This window comes from Taudactylus pleione, unplaced genomic scaffold (assembly GCF_031769625.1).
Source record: "Taudactylus pleione unplaced genomic scaffold, aTauple2 ptg000195l, whole genome shotgun sequence".
Taxonomy (NCBI): domain Eukaryota; kingdom Metazoa; phylum Chordata; class Amphibia; order Anura; family Myobatrachidae; genus Taudactylus; species Taudactylus pleione.
Window position 1 is genome coordinate 2143996 of NW_028284597.1, and position 22347 is coordinate 2166342.

Below are 22347 nucleotides of genomic sequence, written 5' to 3' on the forward strand. Positions count from 1 at the left end.
TATATTTTTATAATTTGAAGTGTAGAACTGGGACATGGTGGATCATGTGATTTGACCTTTCAGATCACATGACCCTCAGGGCTTCTTTTGCATTATCCTCATATACCTTGAAAAAGGAAAAAAATTGCTGAAGGCAATGTACCTGGGTATAACATCCATCCATTACACCATCTGGGCAGCACAGACAGTGTAATGGTTAGCGTTACGGCCTCACAGCACTGAGGTCGTGGGTTCAACTCCCATGTGGTAGGAAATATAGATTGTAATTTCCAGGGGCAGGGACTGATGTGAATGGCCAGATTTTCCCTGTAAAGCGCTGCGGAATACATGTGCGCTATATAAATAACTGGTAGTAATAAACTCCCTATGCTTTTAACAGTGCCTACCTTCTATGCCCATTTTGGTACGCAGGAATTCCCTAAGGGTTTTTTTATGCTCTTTAAACATTTGTTTGTATTATGAATAAATTGTCCATACTGCCTTACACAATGAGGTCGTTTGTCTTATGGTTACTTTGGAGGTTTGATGTGGATTACAAGATTTCTCAGCCTACATAAAAGTCCAATCTAGAAGCATGGGAAGACCTAAAGATACCTTGATGTGTATTTTCTTCACCTTTTTTAAGGCGAGAGTTATTCTGGATTTAAGAGTTACACCGTTGCAAGACAGAGGGGCCTATTCATCAACACTAAAATAATGTTTTTAAGGAATTTTCCTTAATTACCGTTATTTTAGTATTCATGAAGAGATTTAACACAGGAGCAGGGGCATATCTACACATTGGCCAGGATGGCAGTCGCCAGGTGTGCCGTCTGAGGGGGAGGGGGGGCGCCACACAGCGGTGCCATCCACGGCCAGGGGGTAGATATGCGCCTGTACATGTACACGCCGGTATAAGTACAGAAGGAAGAGTCCCTGCTGCGCTCTGAATCATCCCTCACACAGCGGCGATTATTCTCTTTCCTCCAGTCCGCCAGGGGGAGCCCAGTGGACACAGCAGACAGTTGGAGGAGGTGGGTCATGTGGTGCGAAAGAGACGCGCGTGTGTGGGCACCAGGTAGCTGCGTGCGGGAACAGGCGGCGGTCGGAGACCCGGGCATTGGTGAGGCTGGCACTGTGCTGCGAGGATCAGGCGTCCATATGGAAATTATGGTATTCATCAATTTCCGAAAATTGAGGTGGCGAATAGCAGGTGACACCTGTGTCAGCGTGTGCAGGTCCCCCGGCGTCTTCCTCCTGTGCTTTGTTCCCTCCTCTGGCTCCGGTGTCTGCTCGGACGCTGTGTTCTCCCAGTAGAACACAATAAAGTTTAGAAAAAATAAAATTTTTTTTTTTTTTTCTAAACTGTACTGTGGTCTGCTGGGAGAACACGTGTCCGAGCAGCCACCGGAGCCGCTGCAGCGGGCAGGCAAGCGCAGGACGGACACACACACACACAAAATTACCGCAGCTGTAGGAAGTGCTGCGCATGCGCTGGTTTTATGAATGTAACAGCACATGCGCAGCACTGATTACAGCTGCGTTAAGTTAGTGTAGATAGGGAAAAGTATCTATTTCCCGAAAAGCTGTCATCGCAAAAATTACAGCTTTTCGGAATAGATAGTTATGGAGAGGAGGAATGAGGAATTCCTCCAGTAATTAGGTAGCACTCCATGCGAGTTCTAAACCTACTTACCTCCAGAGAAATTTAAGTTATGATGAATAGGCCCCAGTGTTACTACAATTACAAATTACCTGTTTTATATTTTCTATCTTTTTTCCTATATATGAGAGCCTATATATCAGCGCTTGGTGGCCTTCCCCTACTTCTTGTATGTATGTTTAAAAGGTTTGGTGTTCCTAGCTGCTGAATCTGGAAGTGCAGGATACACTTCCAGTTTATACTATGGGCCGTATTCAATTTGAAGCGAAAAGTCTGTTTTCGCGTGGTTTTGGCGGAAACTTTTCGCAGATGACGTCATTTTCGCCTGTTTTGACTTTACTCCGTATTCAAATTGAAAGACTTTCCGCCTAGGCGGAAAGTCAATGCAATGTAATAGGCGGAAAAGTATCGCCTATGAATAGGAGGCGGAAAAAAGTGCAGAATTGGGGTTTTGGGGTGCAACATTGCGGGAACCCCCGTGCAGCCTTCAGACAGTCCCTCAAAGGTAAACTGTGTAAAAAAAAAAAACACTTAAGAACACCCCAGAAAAATCACTTTGAATTTGGGGGCAAAGAAAAAAAATGTTGGGGGACAAAGTTAAAAACTAGCGAACTTCACTCTGGGGGAGTCCCCAAGTATGCCCCAGGTATTTTTTTTTATTGCAGGGGCTTGCGGCAGGTGGATTTTTCATGATTTTTTCAACTTAACTTTAGCAACTTTAAAATATGTTGACCCCCATTTTCAAGTACCCCAAATTTGCTGGGATGTTATTTTCTGCAAAAAAACCTCCTAAATACTATTCTGCACCACTTATACAAAACCGCTATTTAGCAGCTATTGAGCCCGTTTAATAACAACAAATACCTTCAGCAAGCCAAATCGGGGAGTACCATAGCTAACCTCCACGTCAGAGTATCTTTAGGGGGGTCTCAGGCTGATTTCCCCAAATCTGACAGTACTTTCCGCTTGTTTAAGTTTCGCCGGGGCTCGTTTTCGCGTACTTTCAAATTGAATACGGGGAAAAGCGGGCACGCGCGCGATACTTTTCTGCCTACAAAACATGCGATGTAGGCGAAAAGTCTGGGAGGCGAAAAAGTATTGCGGGTCCGCTCAAATTGAATACGGCTCTAAAATGTTAATTTTCCATTTTAACTACTTACAGCTAATACTAAAGCTGCCCACACACATAGCGATATTTTACCCGATCTGGCCGATTCTGACACATTGGAACGACAAATCGTGTAAAATATGGCCAAATCCTCAGTAAATCGTGAGTCCCCACTCACGATCAAGATGCGATGCGTGTCCCCGCTGGTCGCCCATCGCATCTTCAGATCTGCCGTGCAGTAGGGCAGATCTGACAATCTAGGAGGCGATGCACTGTGAAAGTCTGACTGCAGGAGAGATCGTTTGAAGATTGGACACCAAATTGTGTGCAGATCGTGTGAAGAGCTGCCGGGGAGTTTCAAGGGAAATCGTACACAAATCGTACACATCGGCTGATCGTGTGCAGATCGCTATGTGTGTAGGCACCCTAAGACCAGCCTGCCTCATATTAAAGTAGACAAGGGCTGTTTAAGTTTGAGACTAGATAAGATGGTTGGATATTATGAATCCCTGTTACTAGGTAGATTTACATTTTTATTTTTTCTGCTATTGGTGTTTTTTAGCCTATAGGAATCTTGGTAGGTGTTGTTTAGCTGTGTTTATAATAGGGGGTACTGTACTTCAGCAGTCATCCACCTTTTTAGTTTGGTGGCATAAAAGCCATTATTTAATGTTATAATGTTGTTGTTGTTTTTAATAAATATTTGCTCTCGGGTGAGGCACAGCTAGGCGGAAGGCGCTGCAGATCAGCGTCCACATGTGACACAAGAAGTCGCTGTGGGGCACTTGCCCCTTCAAAATAAGATTAGGTGTCCTACTCAAGCGGGGGTGACCTGGGCTCTTCTGTGCGGGGGCGCTCAGTCTGTGCCTGAGCAAGGGGAGGTGGGTCCTTCGCAGTGCAGTTGCATCATTAGGAGGGGCATTTCAGTAGTCCCTCACCTTATGTATATTTGACTGGAGCTGATACGGCAGCATTTTCTTTGCCACCTCTCCGAAATATAATGCGGTCATAATTAATAAAAGCTGTGACCTTTTAATCCAAGCTCTTGTTGTCCATCTGGTTATTTCAATTAGAGTTGTAAGGGTTATCTCTCTAGGTTATTTGCAATAATGAATGGACGCGTTAAAGATTTTTTACTGTATAAAATGTATAATTTTTAATTGCCCTTGACCCCTTAAACGGTGCTTTGGTTGAGGCAATTCCAACATTTCTTGTATTGAGCAGAATTGGTGAGCAGCACATTTCATTAGGGTGTGCACCCAGAGATATCTAGATAACAGGTGCTGAGACTAGAAGCATATTTAGCGCTCACCAAGCGCTGTCTAACCTGTCTAGCACTATATTCCTGTCAGTTTGGGGCCCATCCATCAGCGATGAATTGCCGCGATCCCGCGACGCAGCAACCCGGCATTGCAGAAATCCAACATGTTGGATTTTCCTGATTTGACGATCGCAATCAAAAAATGATCGCGATCGTCAAATTGCCGACATTTAACGTGGAAAATGTCTGCGATCCGGCGACGGATCGCAGAACATCGATGGTGGGAGGTCGGCGTTTCCACCCGGAAATGACGGCACTTCCCATCGCTGGATCGCAAAATCCGGTCTCTGATGTATGGCCACCTTAACCCTCTCTCATCATTATGTCCTCCCAATCTGCCCCTTAATCATGTCCTGCTCAGTATCATCCTTTACTATCGCTTAAGGTGGCCATACATCAGAGATTGGATTTTGCGATCCGGCGATGCGATGGGAAGTGCCGGCGTTTACACCCTTAACCCTTTCTCATCATTATGTCCTCCCAATCTGCCCCTTAATCATGTCCTGCTCAGTATCATCCTTTACCATCGCTTAAGGTGGCCATACATCAGAGATCGGATTTTGCGATCCGGCGATGCGATGGGAAGTGCTGGCGTTTCCGGGTGGAAACTCCGACCTCCCACCATCGATGTTCTGCGATCCGTCGGCAATGTCGGCGATTTGACGATCGCGATAATTTTTTGTTGGATTTCTGCAATCCCGCGATGCCAGTTTGCCGCAATCGATCGCTGTTGGATGGGCCCCATTATCTGTGACCATATTGTGCCACACAGTAATGCACCAAAATCATATTAAAGCATCCGAATACTTAGCATAAGTCTGAGGATAAATAAGCACCTGTTTTTTTTATGGAATCTTGTGCAGTCAGATAAGGGTTAGGGTCAGGGTGGGTAGCTGTCAATAATTATGGCCCGCCTATCAGATCCTTTTTCACCCATATCCTCCACTGCTATCGCTATGCCTTGTCCCGTCCCCCCCACTCCTTTCTTCCAGCCCTGTCATCATGCCCCATGCACGTCACTCCGTGCCCGACCCCTCTGCTTCAGCGGCCCCTTACATGTCCGTCCGCGCTGCCTGGGCCTCCCCTGCCTGCGCACATGATCCGGTCCCCCTGCAGCCAGCCCTGCTGGCTCTCCATCTGTGCTAGCATCCTGGCTGACAATGGCCTCTGCACCGGCACAACAACAGCCCGCAACCTCCTCTTCCCGGGCTACTTGCAGCTCCACTGCCCCTGCCGTTAGCCCCGCCCCCTGTTATGCGGCAGCCATCTTCTCAGGCAGGAGCCTTTTCCAGTCCCCTGGCCCTATGCACACGCCCCCACTGGTCCAGGATCAGGGCAGCCCCCACTGCCTGCCTGCAGCTCTCCTGCCCTCTTTAGTACGGAGGCAGGGATGCCATGAGGTCTGTTGTGCCCCCCAGGTGTTGTTTATTCCACCCCCTGGACTGATTCTCCCACTCACTGCTCAGCAGATGGCTCCCGTTGCACAGTTTGCAGTCCGCCAGCCTCAACAGCAGATGGGCTGGTCCCCTTATTTTCCTGCACCAATACAGAGCCAGCACATTCTGCCACAGCACCTCCACCTCTGTTAGTGTCGTTTTGCAGGTATGAAGTTCCTGTTTTTTGCCCTCATTAAATACGAGTTTTTTTTGAGGTTTTCACCTTCATTCTGGGTCACCCACCACTTGTCTCTATTCCTTTTCTTTTCTAGCCACAGTTTCTTTGATTTATTGTATTTTTCTGACTATTAGACATCTCTTGCAGGTTGGACCGAGGTTACGAATCGGGTGTGGATTGTAGGCCACTCTTATGGAGCATACACACGGTCGGATGTGTCAGATGAACGATTGAACGATTTGACCAATGATTTGAACTATGAACGATTTTTGACTGCATTAAAATGAATGGAACCGTCCAAATCTGACTGCAAACACATCAGATATCGTTATCTGACCATTGGGAACGTTCATCGTTCAGAAGTGTCCGATTTTCCTTCAGATATGAACGATTGAACAATTTTTTAAATCGTTATCGTTCAGATCTGAAGAAAAATCTGACCACACCATTACATTTACTGGGCTAGTGTTCATCCCTTAGCAGCTCAGGTGCAGGGGAGGTCCGTTGGTTAGGAGTTCGGGGAATGAAATGGAAGAGTTTATAGACTTCCCTTTGGAAGCCCGAGGCTGCTTGGGGGTTACTGACTTGGTTAGTTATTCATTTAGGAGGTTACGACCTTAGTACATGTAAAGGTGTGGAGCTGATTAATGCCATTAAACGTGACCTTCAGACTCTGGCAACAAGGTGGCCATGTCTTACATTAGCTTGGTCTGATATGGTCCCTCAGCCTTTATGGAGGGGTACCCAACGGGGAGCAGCACTGGATGGGGTCCGTAAGAAGGTAAATGCAGAAGTGGCCCATTTTGTATCTAGTTTAGGAGGGTGTGCTATTAGACACCCCTGACTGCAATACGAGGAAGTTCATTTTTATAGGCCTGATGGGGTCCATCTTCAGGGTGAGGGGTTGGAGATTTTCATTAGGAATTTATTTTCCTTCCTGTAGTTTGGCTGTTGTGATGGCGGCAGGTGTTCTGTAAACCTGGCTGTAGTGGATGGCAGTGCTTCTCTGCGGCCTGTTGATGTGCAACAGTGATTGGGGGGCATTTCCCCTATGAGAGCGGCAAGTTGGTCATTGCCTCATAATGGCCCTGCTAAACAATGTCACCATTATCGGCATTGTGAGGCACATGGCCGCAATGACACGATTCAGTGCGAATCGCGTCATCGGCCACCTGGACCACCCACTTTACCAGGTAATTGGGCGGCGGTAGCAAGCTCCTGGGGACTTACCCACTCTTCCGGGCAAGCAAGATCACCACCCAATTTTTGGGAGCCTCCTGGCCTTTCCAGGAGAGTAGGAAAATATGCATAGTATTCAAAGCAACTGGAAGGTGTAATTTATATAGTACATGTACATCTCACTACACTGCTCTGTCCTCTTTGTGCAGAGATAATTAAGGTGAGAAGCAAAAAGGAGGACGCCACTGCTTTGCTACTTTTTGTGAGTCATTCAGTGATCCTGTCATCATCGGATTGCCAGCGGAATAGGCAATTTTGCTGATCAGCATTAAGGATATTGAATTAGAACCTCTATACACTCTTGCCTATACCTTCTAATATCCTGCCTATAAACCTCTAAGGATGACGCTATTTTGCGTACGCAGTCATATAGTAAATAAAGACTCCAGACCTTTTACCTGTGGTTCCAAAGCACAAAGTATTATTTCAAGTAGAAGTACAGTCGGTTACACGCTATGATCTAAGTACAATTTAGCGCAAAGAATTATACAGACCCAAGTACAGTTATACATACGCAGCGCTCTGCACCAGATGTAGGCTTCAGCAAGAAACCCCCGTCTATCAGCATTCAGCAAGAAGACTCAGACTGGGGTCACAACACACACGTTTATACTCTCACAGAAACAGACAACACAATAGAGAGGCTTGTCGCTGATGCCATTGGTTCCCAAGGAGGATCCATCTGTTGCAGAGCATTTAACAAGTTGATTCAAATAGACACAGTCCAGCCTCTAACAACTGGTTGTCTCTGGTTTCCTGTTCATGCACATCCTAACAGTTGGTCATATAATGTACATTTCGGTGCTTTAAGTCTCTGCGGTCCTTAAGTTGAGAATGCATGTTGCGATCTTCACACTGACGATACCAGAATACTGTTGAAAGAGTGCAGATCAGTATAATATCAAACATGACTTACTTATCATGTGTATTAAACCTTAGCTACCAAATAACCTTTATTTCACAGCAATTATAATAAATGAACAAACTTGAATCTTACACAGTAGATATTCACATAAAAGGTCTCATAAGCTTTAAAGTATAAGTATTTGGGGTTTGATATAAAGACGCTAGTTAACTTGGGGCAGATGCGTGCGCATGAAGCTAATAAACAGCGTTTTCATACAGGATCTTATGCATTCGCTAATATGCAACTAGTTAACAGCGCAATTGTGCGTATTAATGTGTGTATGAGAAATGGTGAAAGATGCAATCTCATGATGCTAATAGTAATATCGCCATATGTACTTAAGTGTGAGTTTACCTAAAATGGCGCTTGGGCGGCCATTCGCAAAATGGCATCTTGCGATCTCATTTTCTAAAATGACGTCTTGCGGCCAGTCGCAAGATGGCGTCTTTACGATCTAATTTTAAGCTGATCTTGTCTCAGCCAATTATTCAGCTTCGACAGCATGGAGATAGCGTCCAACATTAGGGTGACATGCATATGTTGAACCAACACTTACATAGTGACCTTATAACATGCACATCTATTTCATATAATATTTCATATAATACATTGCAATTTTACTGATACATATATTTTGCAAATCATTTTAATATTTGTTGATAATTTGCATCTGAAATATTGTTTACTTTTGTCACTAATTAACATAATGGACTAGATGCATCAAGCCAGGGGTGGCCAAGCCGCGGCTCTCAAGCAGCGTGCGGCTCTTTTGTTTAAAAAAAATGCGGCTCCCATCACTGGAACTGGGATCGCTGGTCTCTGAAGCGATCAGAGACAATTAAGAAGCCTATGATCGCTTCAGAGGCCAGCGTTCCCAGTGATGCTGACGTCACCCGCGCAATGCATGTGAGGAGCCTGCCAAGCACGCCGGCTGGAGTGAAACATTAGGGGCCGCTGCAGTGGCATGGGAGGCTGCAATGACACTTTAATGTGGGCTGGAATGTAGGAGCTGAAGTGTGCGTTATGTGGATCTGGCTTGGTTCGGTGTATTTTATGTGGATCTGGCTTGGGTCAGTGTATTTTATGTGAATCTGGCTTTTTCTTTCACTGCAACAGTTACCTCCATGGCGAATGTGTGCGTGAGCTAACAGCTTGAATTACTGTGAAGTCAGAATACTGTGACGTTTTGAAGAATCCTCCAAGAGTTGACACTGCATCAAGGTAAGAGCTGTGGTTGTTTCTTTTCTTTTATGTGGAAGTGGCTTTTCTTCAATGTATTTTATTTGGATCTGACTATTTCCAATGTATTTTATGTGGAAGTGTCTTTTTCCAATGTATTTTATGTGGAAGTGGCTTGTTGCAGTCTATTTTAAGCTGAAGTGGCTTTTTCAGTGTATTTTATGTGGATCTGGCTTATTTCTGTGTATTTTATGAGAATGTGGCTTTTTTCAATGTTTTCTATGTTGCTCTGGCTTTTTCTTTCACTTCAACAGTGAAAAATGTATATTGAGAAGATTATGTAAAATGTGTGTTTTCAATGTCCTGGGCTCGCCCCCAGCGTGACTAAAACGGGGTGTGACACAAGGTCATGCTCCTGCAAATGTCATACCAAAGGCGTGCGCACAAAAATTTATTTTCGTCCACGCCTACGGCGCACGCATGCTATCTGCTCTTTCGCTTGACTACATATATTTTTTGGCTCTTTGCCTCTGACTGGTTTCCCACCACTGCATCAAGCATTGCATTTTACAGCATGCATGCTGGCATAGATAACACCGGTATGCATGAACAAAATCGCAAAGGACAGCTCTCCCAGTAAGAGCTGCCCTTTGCGATAGCAGGACTCCCGGATTTATAACCCAGAAGTCCTTCTGCGCATGCGTCGAGTAACGCACACGCTGCAGGAGATGATGGGAGGGATCCGATTGGTTCCCTCAGGGGGAAGTGCAAATAGAAATAGAAACCCACTGGCTTCTATTGGGCAATGTATCGCACTCCGGAGCTTGGCGCATATGCGGTTAGCGGTAACATTTTCAGAGGTTTGACCGCAAAATCTGCAGTAATATATCCTGCCCCACATATTGAACGTTGTTTTCATTTTCTTACTTCTATGTTCTAGATGAACTATTATGTCTATATAAACATTTTTAAAATAAAACAATGTTTTCCAAAATTAATGTTAAGTCCCAGCGTTTTGGCCCTAGACATGGGAGCCGGTATCCCAAAGTCCTAAATATTTGCAGACATTGATGGAGCTCGTGAGTCTGCATTGTAAATCACAGTGCAGAAACGCTGCTATTTTTCATGCAAATTAATTGATGATAATAAGCAGCTTGTGCGGTGCCAGTTTTGACATCATACACATTATCGCGTTGAGCCGACATCAGATGGCAGTGTTTGGCACTCTTTGGCTTTATGCTAGGCTGATCTTTATGAGAGAAACGTACTGCAGGCACATCTAAGGGACTTCATTATTGTTTCTAATGAAACACTGTTCTGGATTTAGAAAATGCAATGAAAATATTAAACAATCTAATAATTATCACCCGAACACAATTTCCGAGGATTATTACATGAAAATGTTTGCATCTGAGACAAAGGCTAAATGTGCACTCGCTAAAAGAATTAATAAGCAAGTTTCACAGAAAACAAAGTACTAAGAAATAATTGTGCTTTCTTGTTCTATCCACTGTTTAAAAGGGCAAATAAACAAATTGACATCAAAGCGAAGAATTAAATAATGATGTTATAAGTATATCAAGCTATGAGCTATTGATTAAACGTACGGTCACTGGACCTGATTCAAAAATGTTGATGTTGAGGGGTCAGCGCCTGTGCAGAATGGATCCTGCGCTCAGCGTTTGGGGGGCGGAGCAGGGGTGTATCTGGTCTCTGCTCCCGGAAACAGGAGCGTGTCACCCACGTTTTCTGGGAGAGAGGAGGCCAGAGTCTGCGTCGGTGGACCCAGCATCCGGTCAGGCTGCGGGAAGGAGCAACCGATGATCACGATGCAGTGATCTGCGGTCAGGTGAGGCAGAGCCTCTCCTGTCACGCTTCAGAATACTCTATAGAGTTTTGACTATAAAACTTAGTAGAAAAATGTAAATAAAATATAAATGTCTTCTTTGTATTATTGTAATTTTTATAGTCAAAATTCCGGAGTAAAAAGTGTATGGCAGGTGAGGCACTGTCTCCCCTGTCTACCTTTTCAAAACACACCAAATTTCCAACACTATATACTGCTGCACCTTTGTATAATGCCCACATGAACCCTCGAGTTCATATATGTAGCTGTAAATCTTGCTCTGCTACTAACCAATGCCTCCCCAGCCATTTTCCTCACCGCACGTCACTGTTGCGATGGTGATCCCAGCTTGCGACATCGGGCGCAGTGCAGGAATTGCGAATGCAGCAGTGTCTGAGACTTGCGTGCGGCTCTGCAAATCCATCCATCTCTGAAACAGGGTCACTATTTGCACTTTAAAATTGACTTTTAGGTTTAGGTGATTAATAATATTTATATTTTGTTTTGTATAATAACATTTTGGTGAGAGAAGGTAGTTTCTTATGCTGGCCATACACGCTGCAATTATCGGGCGATCCGCCCGATATCGGCGAATCGCCGCGATAATTGTGGCGTGGGGGGCGACCGAGGGTTAAATATTGCTCGGTCGGGCATGCTGGATTGTCCAGCATGCCCGTCCGATGCGATATTTACCTGGTAACTGTCGGCCGCATCGGGCAGTGTATGCCCAGCGCGGCCGACAGACAGACTTCCTGTGTTCCTTCCTACGGAAGGAACAGGGAAATGTCTCCTCCCCCGGGGGCGGAGCGCAGATGTCGGGCTATACACTGTGAGATTTCTCTCACAGTGTATGCCGCGGACATCTGCGGCTGGCAGCCGGCCAGATAAAATGTCTGTCGGTCTGACAGACATTTTATCTTGCCGTGTATGCCCAGCATAACACAGTATCTGTGATTGTGCTCCTGCTTCCTCCGCTTCTTTGATTTCTCTCAGCCTCCTATTATACAAATGTGTGTTTACGAGCAAGTTAATTCCATCTGCAGTAGGGAAGAGAAGTGGTGCAGATAGAAGTCTTGGCAGTGTGAGGGTAGGAAGTTAGCGCAGACTTTACTTACTACAATGAGATCTGATTAGCGATGCCTTCTACATGGGTAGACGGTTGCACTCTAGCATAAAGCAACCAGTCAAAGCATAAAAGTCCAGTTGTCTGGTACAACTAATGTAGCCTCAGCTAGTTTTATTAAGTAGTAAAATAAATAAAACATCAAAGTAAGATCTATCCTGCCAGGTACTTATTAACATAAATCATCCATATCTATATGTGTAAGGACCAAGGGCAAAATTTACAAAGCGGTGCACTGAAAAGACCCTCTCTGCCTGTTGGGATCAGCAATGGATCAGCTCAAAAGCACAGTATTTACTAAAGGTAATTTTGACCTACAAACTGAGCTTGCCATTGAACGTCATTTGTTTTCCAAATGGCAGATCCCATCTGTTCTGTTTTTTTGGTAAAAATAAAATAAAGAAATGTAGAAAATGGTTGGGATTCCTCCTCAAACTTGATACCAGCAACAGCGCCTAAGCCTAGGTTGGAAGTGTAACATTTTGAGGGACAAAGAGCGTGTGTTCACCCTGTATTTTCCATGACTGGTGCCTCTATATTAGGGGAACACATAGCATGGGGTCCCCCTGCCACAGTGCCAACCAGCTATGGAGCTGTATACCCTAGGGCAGTGGTGGCGTAGTCCCACAGCAGCTGGAGTGCCAGGGTTCGCCACCACTGCCCTAGGGGGATAGGGCCCCCAAAATAATGTTTACCACCCCTCCTAGAAGAAACCAGCCACTTGCTGATAGCACTAGCGCTCTTCCCACACCTCTAAGCGATGATGGATGTGGTATTATAAATGGTGAAAAATTAGAAGAAATTAATTTTTTTCCTAGCATACTACAAGTCCCAGCAAGCCTTCTTATTCCCAATTTTAATGGCTGCCAGAGTAAGCCCTGACACGCACACAAGTGCCAGGGCCTGGTAGTCCTTAATACATTAGAGCAAATTTTATCTCTAGTGTTTGTGTGCAAAGCTGGGTACACACTAGACGATATCTTGAGCGATTTGGCCGATTCCGAGGCATCGGAATGACAAATAGTTCAAAGCGTACACTGTGTACACACGATGCAGACACGCAGGTCTTCCGTCGAGTCCTCAGATCTTTTGTACAAGCAGAACAATCGAAGCATATCGCTAGCAATGCAATGCTGCTGAATGCAGCATGGCCCCTGCGACCCCCCTGCCGACGCTCTGACGCTGCAGGCAGCAGCAAGTGTGTATGTACTTGCCGATGCCGGCAATCCCACAGAGTCTGTTGCGAACGATGTTGTGCTGAGTACACTTCGTCTAATGTGTACCCAGCATAAGTAAATGAGAAAATAAAACGGAATGAAAATAATTTCTCACTACCTATGGTCTTCACTGTACAGTCACTGTCATAAAGACGACACGGTACTGGGAGCAAACTCTCAGGTAGGTGTACAGGAAAGAGTAAAGTGTGGGCACAGTGCACTTCTGGAGGGGAGTCAGGTAAAAACAAGGAAGGAGTAGTGGAGACAGTGCTGGGAGACCAAGGAAAAGGAGTCAGGTGAGAGTGCAGGAAAGGAGTAGTGGGGACAGTGCTGGGAGACCAGGCAGAGGAACATCAGGTGAGAGAGAAGGGAAGATTAGTGGGGACTGTGCTGGGAGACCAGGCAGAGGGGAGTCAGGTGAGCGTGCAGTGAAGGAGTAGTGGGGACTGTGCTCGGAGACCAGGCAGAGTAGAGTGCAGGAAAGGAGTAGTGGGGACAGTGCTGAGAGACCAAGGCATAGGGGAGTCAGGTGAGAGTACAGGGAAGGAGTAGTTGGGACAGTGCTGGGAGACCAGGCAGAGGGGAGTCAGGTGAGAGTGCAGGGAAGGAGTAGTGGGGACAGTGCTGGGAGAGCAGGCAGAGGAGCATCAGGTGAGAGTGCAGGGAAGGAGTAGTGGGGACAGTGCTGGGAGAGCAGGCAGAGGGGAGTCAGGTGAGAGTGCAGGGAAGGAGTAGTGGGGACAGTGCTGGGAGAGCAGGCAGAGGAGAGTCAGGTGAGAGTGCAGGAAAGGAGTGGTAGGGACAGTGCTGGGAGACCAAGCAGAGGAGAGTCAGGTGAGAGTGCAGGAAAGGAGTAGTAGGGACAGTGCTGGGAGACCAGGCAGAGGAGAGTCAGGTGAGAGTGCAGGAAAGGAGTAGTGGGGACATTGCTAGGAGAGCAGGCAGAGGAGAGTCAGGTGAGAGTGCAAGGAAGGAGTAGTAGGGACATTGCTCGGAGACCAGGCAGAGGAGAGTGCAGGAAAGGAGTGGAGAGGACAGTGCTGGGAGACCAAGGAAAAGTGGAGTCAGGTGAGAGTACAGGGAAGGAGTAGTTGGGACAGTGCTGGGAGACCAGGCAGAGGGGAGTCAGGTGAGAGTGCAGGGAAGGAGTAGTAGGGACAGTGCTGGGAGACCAGGCAGAGGGGAGTCAGGTGAGAGTGCAGGGAAGGAGTAGTAGGGACAGTGCTGGGAGACCAGGCAGAGGAGAGTCAGGTGAGAGAGCATGGAAGGAGTAGTAGGGACAGTGCTGGGAGACCAGGCAGAGGGGAGTCAGGTGAGAGTGCAGGAAAGGAGTGGAGAGGACAGTGCTGGGAGACCAAGGAAAAGTGGAGTCAGGTGAGAGTACAGGGAAGGAGTAGTTGGGACAGTGCTGGGAGACCAGGCAGAAGGGAGTCAGGTGAGAGTGCAGGGAAGGAGTAGTGGGGACAGTGCTGGGAGAGCAGGCAGAGGAGCATCAGGTGAGAGAGCAGGGAAGGAGTAGTAGGGACAGTGCTGGGAGACCAGGCAGAGGAGAGTCAGGTGAGAGTGCAGGGAAGGGGTAGTGGGGACAGTGCTGGGAGACCAGGCAGAGGAGAGTCAGGTGAGAGTGCAGGAAAGGAGTAGTTGGGACAGTGCTGGGAGACCAGGCAGAGGGGAGTCAGGTGAGAGTGCAGGGAAGGGGTAGTGGGGACAGTGCTGGGAGACCAGGCAGAGGGGAGTCAGGTGAGAGTGCAGGGAAGGGGTAGTGGGGACAGTGCTGGGAGACCAGGCAGAGGGGAGTCAGGTGAGAGTGCAGGGAAGAAGTAGTGGGGACAGTGTTGGGGACCAGGCAGAGGGGAGTCAGGTGAGAGTGCAGGGAAGGAGTAGTGGGGACAGTGCTGGGGACGAGGCAACGGGGAGTCAGGTAACAGTGCAGGAAAGGAGTATCTACCCCTGAACACAACCATGATTGTGTGGCAGAGGACCCAAGGGGCGGTGTGTTACTGGTGCCCCCTGGCGTTACAGAGGTCCGGCCGTGCTTGGGAGGAGGGCCTGAGAAGGCATCTATGTGATATATAACGGTTGCCCGGAGTATTGGAGGTGTGCTTCTACAGGGAGGGAGAAAAGAATTACCACCTACCTGTGCCTAGGGCGGGAGCCTTGGCGCACTTAGGGCCTCATTTACTAACGAGTTTTATCACCAAAACGAGTGATAAATTTCACTGTGTATGATAAATGGTGCTCCAGCCAATCAGCTCCCAACTGTCATCTGTTAGAAAAATGACAGTTGGGAGCTGATTGGCTGGAGCACCATTTATCATACACAGTGAAATTTATCACTCGTTTTGGTGATAAAACTCGTTAGTAAATTGGGGCCTTGGGACGCTGCCGCCGGGGAGGGTAGTGCCGAGGAAGTGACCGGACCCCTTCCCCTCTTGTAAGTGAGCTGAAGAATCGTCTGAGGAGGGCTGCCAGCGCTGAGTGTACTGCTGCTTTTGGCAGACTGGGGAAGGAGGCTGTGGAAGAGTGGAAGCCGCCCTCTGTTCTGCCGCTGAGGACCGCTGGGAGGGCCGAAGGTCCCAGCAGTAAGACCCCACTCATCGTCGGCTGCCTGGAGCAGTGCCCGGAAACCGGAGGACCTTGTCAGCACTTTTCATTGATGTTTGGACGGGCAGCGAAGAAGACAACCTCCGCTGAAAAGAAGGCCGCAGCTGTTGGAGAGGGCCCGTCGAGGACTGCCCCTGCCCGGAGAAAGAGGGTGTGCATGTGCCTACTGGAGGAAAGACCAGGAGAAGACTGCCGCCGAGGACGGCTGGGAGGACCGAAGGTCCCAGCCTGAAGAAGACCCCACTCACCACGGGCTGTGCCTGAAGATACAGAAGACTGGCGTGGAGGATCTGTATACTGAGATCAAGGGAAGGAGCCCGCACCACGACTCTGCCTCCAGCATTGCCCGGAGGGACACCCTCCTGGAGGAAAAATGTAATCGTGGACGGCCCCTAGAGGAGATCCGGAAGCCGCAGGCAGAAAAGGGGACAGCCCCTAAGGAAAGATTCAAGGACCTTCAGCAGCAGCTGCTTTCGTACGGAGCCCCTTACTATTGGAGCTCCCTCGAGTAGTGCCTTCCTGGAAGCCATGACACGGAGCTCTGGTGCGATGCTCTGCATCCTGGAGCTCCACAGGATATCGGAGGAGGCTGAACAAGCCAGAGCAAGGGGTGAGATGCTCAAGCCTCCCTGTATATTTCTAACCTCTGCCTTGCCCGTAGCTACTCCCTGCCCACTGGTTGCCCTACCCTGTCACTAGTCAGGTCCTGTTGCCATGCCCTGCCTATGTCCCTGAGGCCCAGAGAGTAAAAGGGTTTTCACTGTCTATTTAGTCCTGCTTTCTGCCGGATAGTGGCTATTTTAGGTAGCTGGGTATTGTGGTGGTCGAGGAAGTCAGGGGGGAAGTTGGTCGTTTTTGGGGGTCAGGACAGTTCACAAGTGTGTGTTATTTAACTGTTTGTGGGAAGTTAGGGATAGCCTTGTACCCCTTGCTTGTTTGTGGTGTATTATTCTTCCTGTGAACCTCTAGCTCATGCTGGGAGGGGACGTGACTTGGTTAATTGTGTCAGATCATGTCTGTTGGAATTGTAATTATTGTAATGTTGGTTTTATTTAATGTAATTTTTATGTTTCCTTGCCGATGTCTCATTTGAATGCTAAATTCCTCTAAGCACTGTGTATTTTTACTGTTATACATTTTAAATGCTGGTTCTGTAATTCAATGTATATGAATGTAATGCTTCTTTAACCCTGTGTAACCCCGGCTGGCAACTTCTGTGGTAATAGCGTGTGGCGTATGTGTTTCCTGTATTTTTCTCAGCAAAGGCTCAACTATTAGCACAGTATTTCATTGCTATAACCTCCTGGTGCACTACTGATACAAACTTGGCCTACATGTTTTTCTCACGTTTCTCAGCGAAAGTTGGAATATTAGCACAGACTGTATTTCATTGCTATAACCTGCTGATGCACTACTGATACAAGCTTGACATGCAGGTTCCATGTTCTTTCTCATTTTTTAGTGAAAGTAAAGTTCTGCATAAAATTGTATTTCTTTTTGTTGACCCTCATTTGCCAGCTGGGGTCACCGGTAGAGGACAGGGAGGGGTTAAGTAATTATCTTGGTATTGAAATTTGCAAGATTTTATTCTGGTGGGGAAGGGGGGGTGGAAGGTGTGCTCGCCCTATGGGTGCGGTGGTTTTGTGAGTGTCTAGGAATTTGTACGTGGTTGCTGGCGTATCGGGTGTAATGTGGCGGGGGAGGGGGGGGGTGAGGTGAGGTATGAGAAAAAGAAGAGGCAGCCAAAGATGAGGGGGCCAAATAGTTTAATAGAGTAGTCAGTGCTTCACCTGTACAGTCCGGGGCACAAGGGGATGGTGTGGTGGTGGGTGTGGGAGAGACTGGGGAGGTTGGTGGACCCTTTCAGGGGGCTCCTTTTCCGTGCGGTTCAATTAACCAGCACATTACCCCTGCTGGACCTTTCGTCGACAGTCTTAGGGAGTCTCGGGTGGTGGTTGTGGGGGGGGGGTTGCAGGTGTAGCGGGTGGGGGTGTGCACCCTGGCGGCGTCCCGTGTGGTGGTCAGAGTCTCGAAGTCAGATACCTACCGGTAGGATTTGGGGTGTGATTGGTGCGGCCGTAGATGTATGAACGTTGCTGCAGGTTGTTGGTGCTTGAAGTGAGCTGCTGCGGTTTCAGAGGTAGGTTGCTGCTGATCGTGGAGGACACCTGGTCTGTTGAGGTCAGCGGCCGAGCGGTGTGTGTGGGGTGCTGGGTCCACTGTCGCTGTGGAGTCTGCTGCTGCCGGGCCACTCGAGCGGGTGGGGGTGCCGCTGTGGGAGCCGGAGGTGGGTGGACGAGTGGTGACCAACCCTGTGGCGAGGGGTGCTCCGTCCGTGACAGGCTGTATGAGGTGCACTCTAGGGGATGCGGTGCTATGCAGAGCCGGACAGTGTGGTGTACTCGGCGCGGCACCAGTGAGTGCGGGGGTGAGAGAGCTTGGGGCGGCTGTAGCCCCACCGATGGTCTATTTTATTCTGTCTATTATTTACATTTTATATCAACTGTTGTTTATCTATTTGCAATAATAAAACTGTGTTGTACCTTCCTTCCTGACTGGTCACTGTGTATGCAAAAGGGGGTATCACTAAGGCTTGCCTCTCTGTCATGGTGTGTCCTACCTCGAAAACGGGGAGATCTTCCACAAGGAAGCCTACCAAACACACCTGAACCTGGTGCTAGTGGTGCATCACTATAGAAACTTTCAGGGCATCACATGTATGCTACCTAACAGCATACTCACTGACTTTCTGGCTGCTCCTTCTGGGAGGGAGCAGCCAAATCGGCAGGATGGGAGGTGTGGCCGGGCAGGTGTCGGGCATTTGTAGGCGCGGTGGCGACACGCGATTGCATCATTTTGGGTCCGCCCCCGCTGCACAATGCTGATAATAAATCGCATCACATGCCCCCTCTGCTGCTGGGGTTTAACTATTAATAGCCGGGGGCGGGGTGGGGGGTTAGAGATCATCCTGCCTAAAAGTTGATTCGACCCTGGAGCTACAGTAAGAGCCAACTCCAAGCTCCAAGACCTGGAACTGGACGGGAGAGGAAGTAGAAATGTGTGCTGGAGCTTAGTTCCTGCAGCTGCTCTGCTTGCTGCCAGCTTCAAGTTTTGAAATGAACAATAAAAGTAGGTGAATGTCTCTATCCAACTATCATTGATTAGGAAGTCACATAAAATGCACTACATTTACTTTAAATAGCCACTAAATAAATAAAAATATCAAATAAAATGTATGTGTAGCCCGTAGCAAGAACATCTCTAAGGCTGGCACTGGATGTATGGAATGGCATAAAGCTGGAAAACTTGTATCACCACAAATGCCACCTTGTAGGATATCTTGAAAAAGTATTTTGCTCCCAGTTTTTTCCATAAATATTTGCAAATGCCTTTTACTGTTTTGCAAACAAATATTTGCCAATAAGCTGATCTCAGGACCCTCTGCAGAGCATTGTTGCAGTGAGAAAATCACAAAACATTGCCTAGTTGAAGCCTGCCCATATACGAGACCTATCAAGCAAAATAATACACCAACCAATTTTATAGAATAGAAACAAAAACATTTTATTGTAAATGCAACGATTATTATAAATCCTGGAACTGATGGTGGAACTTGCAGTTTCAGCGAACAGCCTGGAACTAATGGTGGAACTTGCTGTATCATTGCAAAGCCTGGACCTGATGTTTGAGATGGCACACAGCCTGGAGCCAATGGTGATGCTTGCTGTATCGGCGAAGAGCCCGGAACTGATGGTGGAGTTTGATGGTAGGCTGTCTATGTACTCTCCTGTCCACCCTCAGCTATGAGATCGATAAAGGTCTTGATGAAAAAATGGTGGTCAGTATGGAAGCGCAGCATCTTTGTGCTCATGAAATCAATAATATAGAGGCAACGGTTCCAAAAGTCTCCCTTCGAGCTTTCCACTAAGAATGGCTTCATCGGATAGGAGGTCTCACTACCCACGTAGGCGTAGGATATATAAAGACATGTGGATAGAAATGCCAGTAATTCTTGCTCACTGTCCAACTCTGATAGAACGAACTCTTGGCAGAGCATGTAGAGGAACACTACATTGGTCGGATTGATGAAATCTTCTTCCTGCCAGTATCCAGTGAGAGACATGTCTATGCTTGTCATCCATAGAATTATATCTGTAGGTGACAGATTGTTCAGCTGGTGACACCTTCTACAGATGAACTCTGCAAAACAACTCAGGAGCTGGCTGGTGGATACCAGCATCATTGTGCATTTTGGATTTGTGCACACTTTCTGGTCTTCAGCTGACTCAAAGACATTAGACGCAAGCTTCTTAGCAAAAGTATTGGGTGAGGCCTGTGTGAAGGTTGTTAAATCCACACAGGATAGAGAATGCTTCATACTTTCTCTGATGAGGTGGGTAACATTGGTTTCACCGTTTCTGCATTGTCTCCTTTTAGTCATAAATCGCCTTAAGCGCCAGATGAGCGAGTGTCTGTCAACTGATCTTCCAGTCTCGCTGTTCTCGACAGCAGCGCGATGGGTCCCATTTGATGCATCTTCCTCAGCCTGACCTGCCTTGCGGCAGCATCGGAATGGGATACAATTCCACATTCCTAATTTTAATCCATGGTACCTGCAAGCAGAAATGTCTGCAGGAAGCAAATTTGGATTCGGTCTGTGATCTGTGGTCGCTCTGACTGCAGCAGGCAATCAGATAGGCACGATCCGTTTTCAGCACTTTGTGAAAGAAGCTGCCCGTTTGTAGACTAGGCAGCAACTGAGTCCAGGAGGCTGTTGTCAGAGATGCTCTGCTTACAATGGGCATTGTGACACGGAATGATGACTGTGATGCGTTACTTATGCTAATGAGCTACTGATAACATCTAGGTAATTCAAAAAGTGATGTAATGTGCTGGTCAGGTAGCAGCAGAAAACTATAGTAAACCAATGTCGCACTGATTATCTATGTACAGTGTGTAAATATTAAGTGTCAAATAATTTTCTGACTACGGTAATGGTGCGTACACGCTAGACGATTTTTTAAACGATATTGCCGATAATGTCACATTGTTATGACAATCTTGTTTAATCGTCTAGTGTGGACGTGATATATTGTGAAGGATGAGCGAACGTGCAAGTGATTAACGATATCCCCATTCGTCTTTATTTGCAGTACAATCTGGGGATATATTGTTAGCGATGCCATGCTGCCGAATGCCTGGCCCTGCTCTGCCACCCCCATTCCCCCCCGCGTTCATCGTTGCCGGCATCAGAAAGTGTGTATGTATTTACCGATATGTGTGTACCCACCTTAAGTCTGTGGCCCCCAGGTAGCAAAATCCATTTCAGTAAAACATTATATTATAGTTTTTGAAACCCATTATAGCAATTACCTAAATCATTATCTCTGAGGCTCTGTGTGAGATTTTTATTTAATCCTAATAATTGAAACCCCTTATAACAAACCGCTATTAAACCAAGATCCCATGAAGGAGGAATCTATTTACATTTCACTGACCAATAGAAAATCTCATTTATGTTGGCAGAGATTTGTCCTGACTGTGTTCTGTGTCTGCTTTAGCTTATACAACTGGACCCTTTACTTTAGATATTGGCCAAAGGTGAAGGTAAGTAGTTCTGCTTGCCGGCTAAAACTGCATAATTACAGTGAGTTTTATGTCCAGACCATGCCGTGGCTTTGTCACCATAGTTGGGCAGCAAGATCACCCTTCAGCAGCGTCTGTTTTCACAGAGCCATAATTATACAGCCCTGATGTCTCCTCATCCAGGGGCACAGTTGTAGAGGTGCAAATGAAACTGTCTGCTCTTGGATAGCACCGCTTTTGCTTTTTAGATTCACATTTCCTTATTAGTTTTTTTATTGTTTGCATTCTCCTGAACTCAATACCAAGATGAAGGTTAAATGAATTATAACCAGTGCGTGGTAGATTTTACCTAGGAGCTTCTGGGCCACAACCCTTCCAGTAAAATCCACCACCCATAGTCAGTCACTAGTGAGCCCCCATTCTGTGCACTGGCAGGCTTGAGCATTCCCATTAAAACACTCTTTGTTAATCACAGTTCGGGCAGGCAATCCCAAGGGGAGGTGTTTCCTGGGATGGCAAAGGGAGGAGAGGGATGATGTGGACTGCAGACCCCCCAGCCAGACAGGTAAGGAGCCGCCGCTGGTTGTAGCCCCTGCTGTGTAATCTATTAAATAGCAAGTCGATTTGTTTGACTGTATCTTCACAATCACTACAGATATAATACACACATACGTAGGAATTGAGAAAGGGGTTCTGGATGATGACTTCTTGCATCTAAGAAGCTGTTCCTGTCCGTTGGCTTGTGATAGGCCGATTTAGAAAACTTATTTTCTTCTTCAGGGTCCTTAGGGGGTCCACAGTGTTGACCTTGGGGAATAGCTGAATCTGGATCCACGGGCACCACACAGTTAAAGCTTTAGCTCCCAGGATGCACTGGGTCCATCCTCCTCTATACCCAGCCCCCGAGCCAAAGGCACCTCAGTTTTAGTTAGTGCCCGGCCGGAGTCTGGTCACCGTTAGC

At 47.2% G+C, this 22347-nt stretch overlaps 1 protein-coding gene across 1 annotated transcript; it reads right to left on the reverse strand.

The window, feature by feature from the left end:
* Window positions 1-18294: 18294 nt before the first annotated feature.
* LOC148518932 (cyclin-dependent kinase 5 activator 1-like) lies at window positions 18295-20391 on the reverse strand. The gene is made up of 2 exons (XM_088476804.1): window positions 19584-20391; window positions 18295-18314 (listed from the first exon to the last, which is right to left on the reverse strand). Exons 1-2 carry the CDS (start codon window positions 20389-20391, stop codon window positions 18295-18297), a joined length of 828 nt encoding a protein of 275 aa, XP_088332930.1.
* Window positions 20392-22347: the final 1956 nt, after the last annotated feature.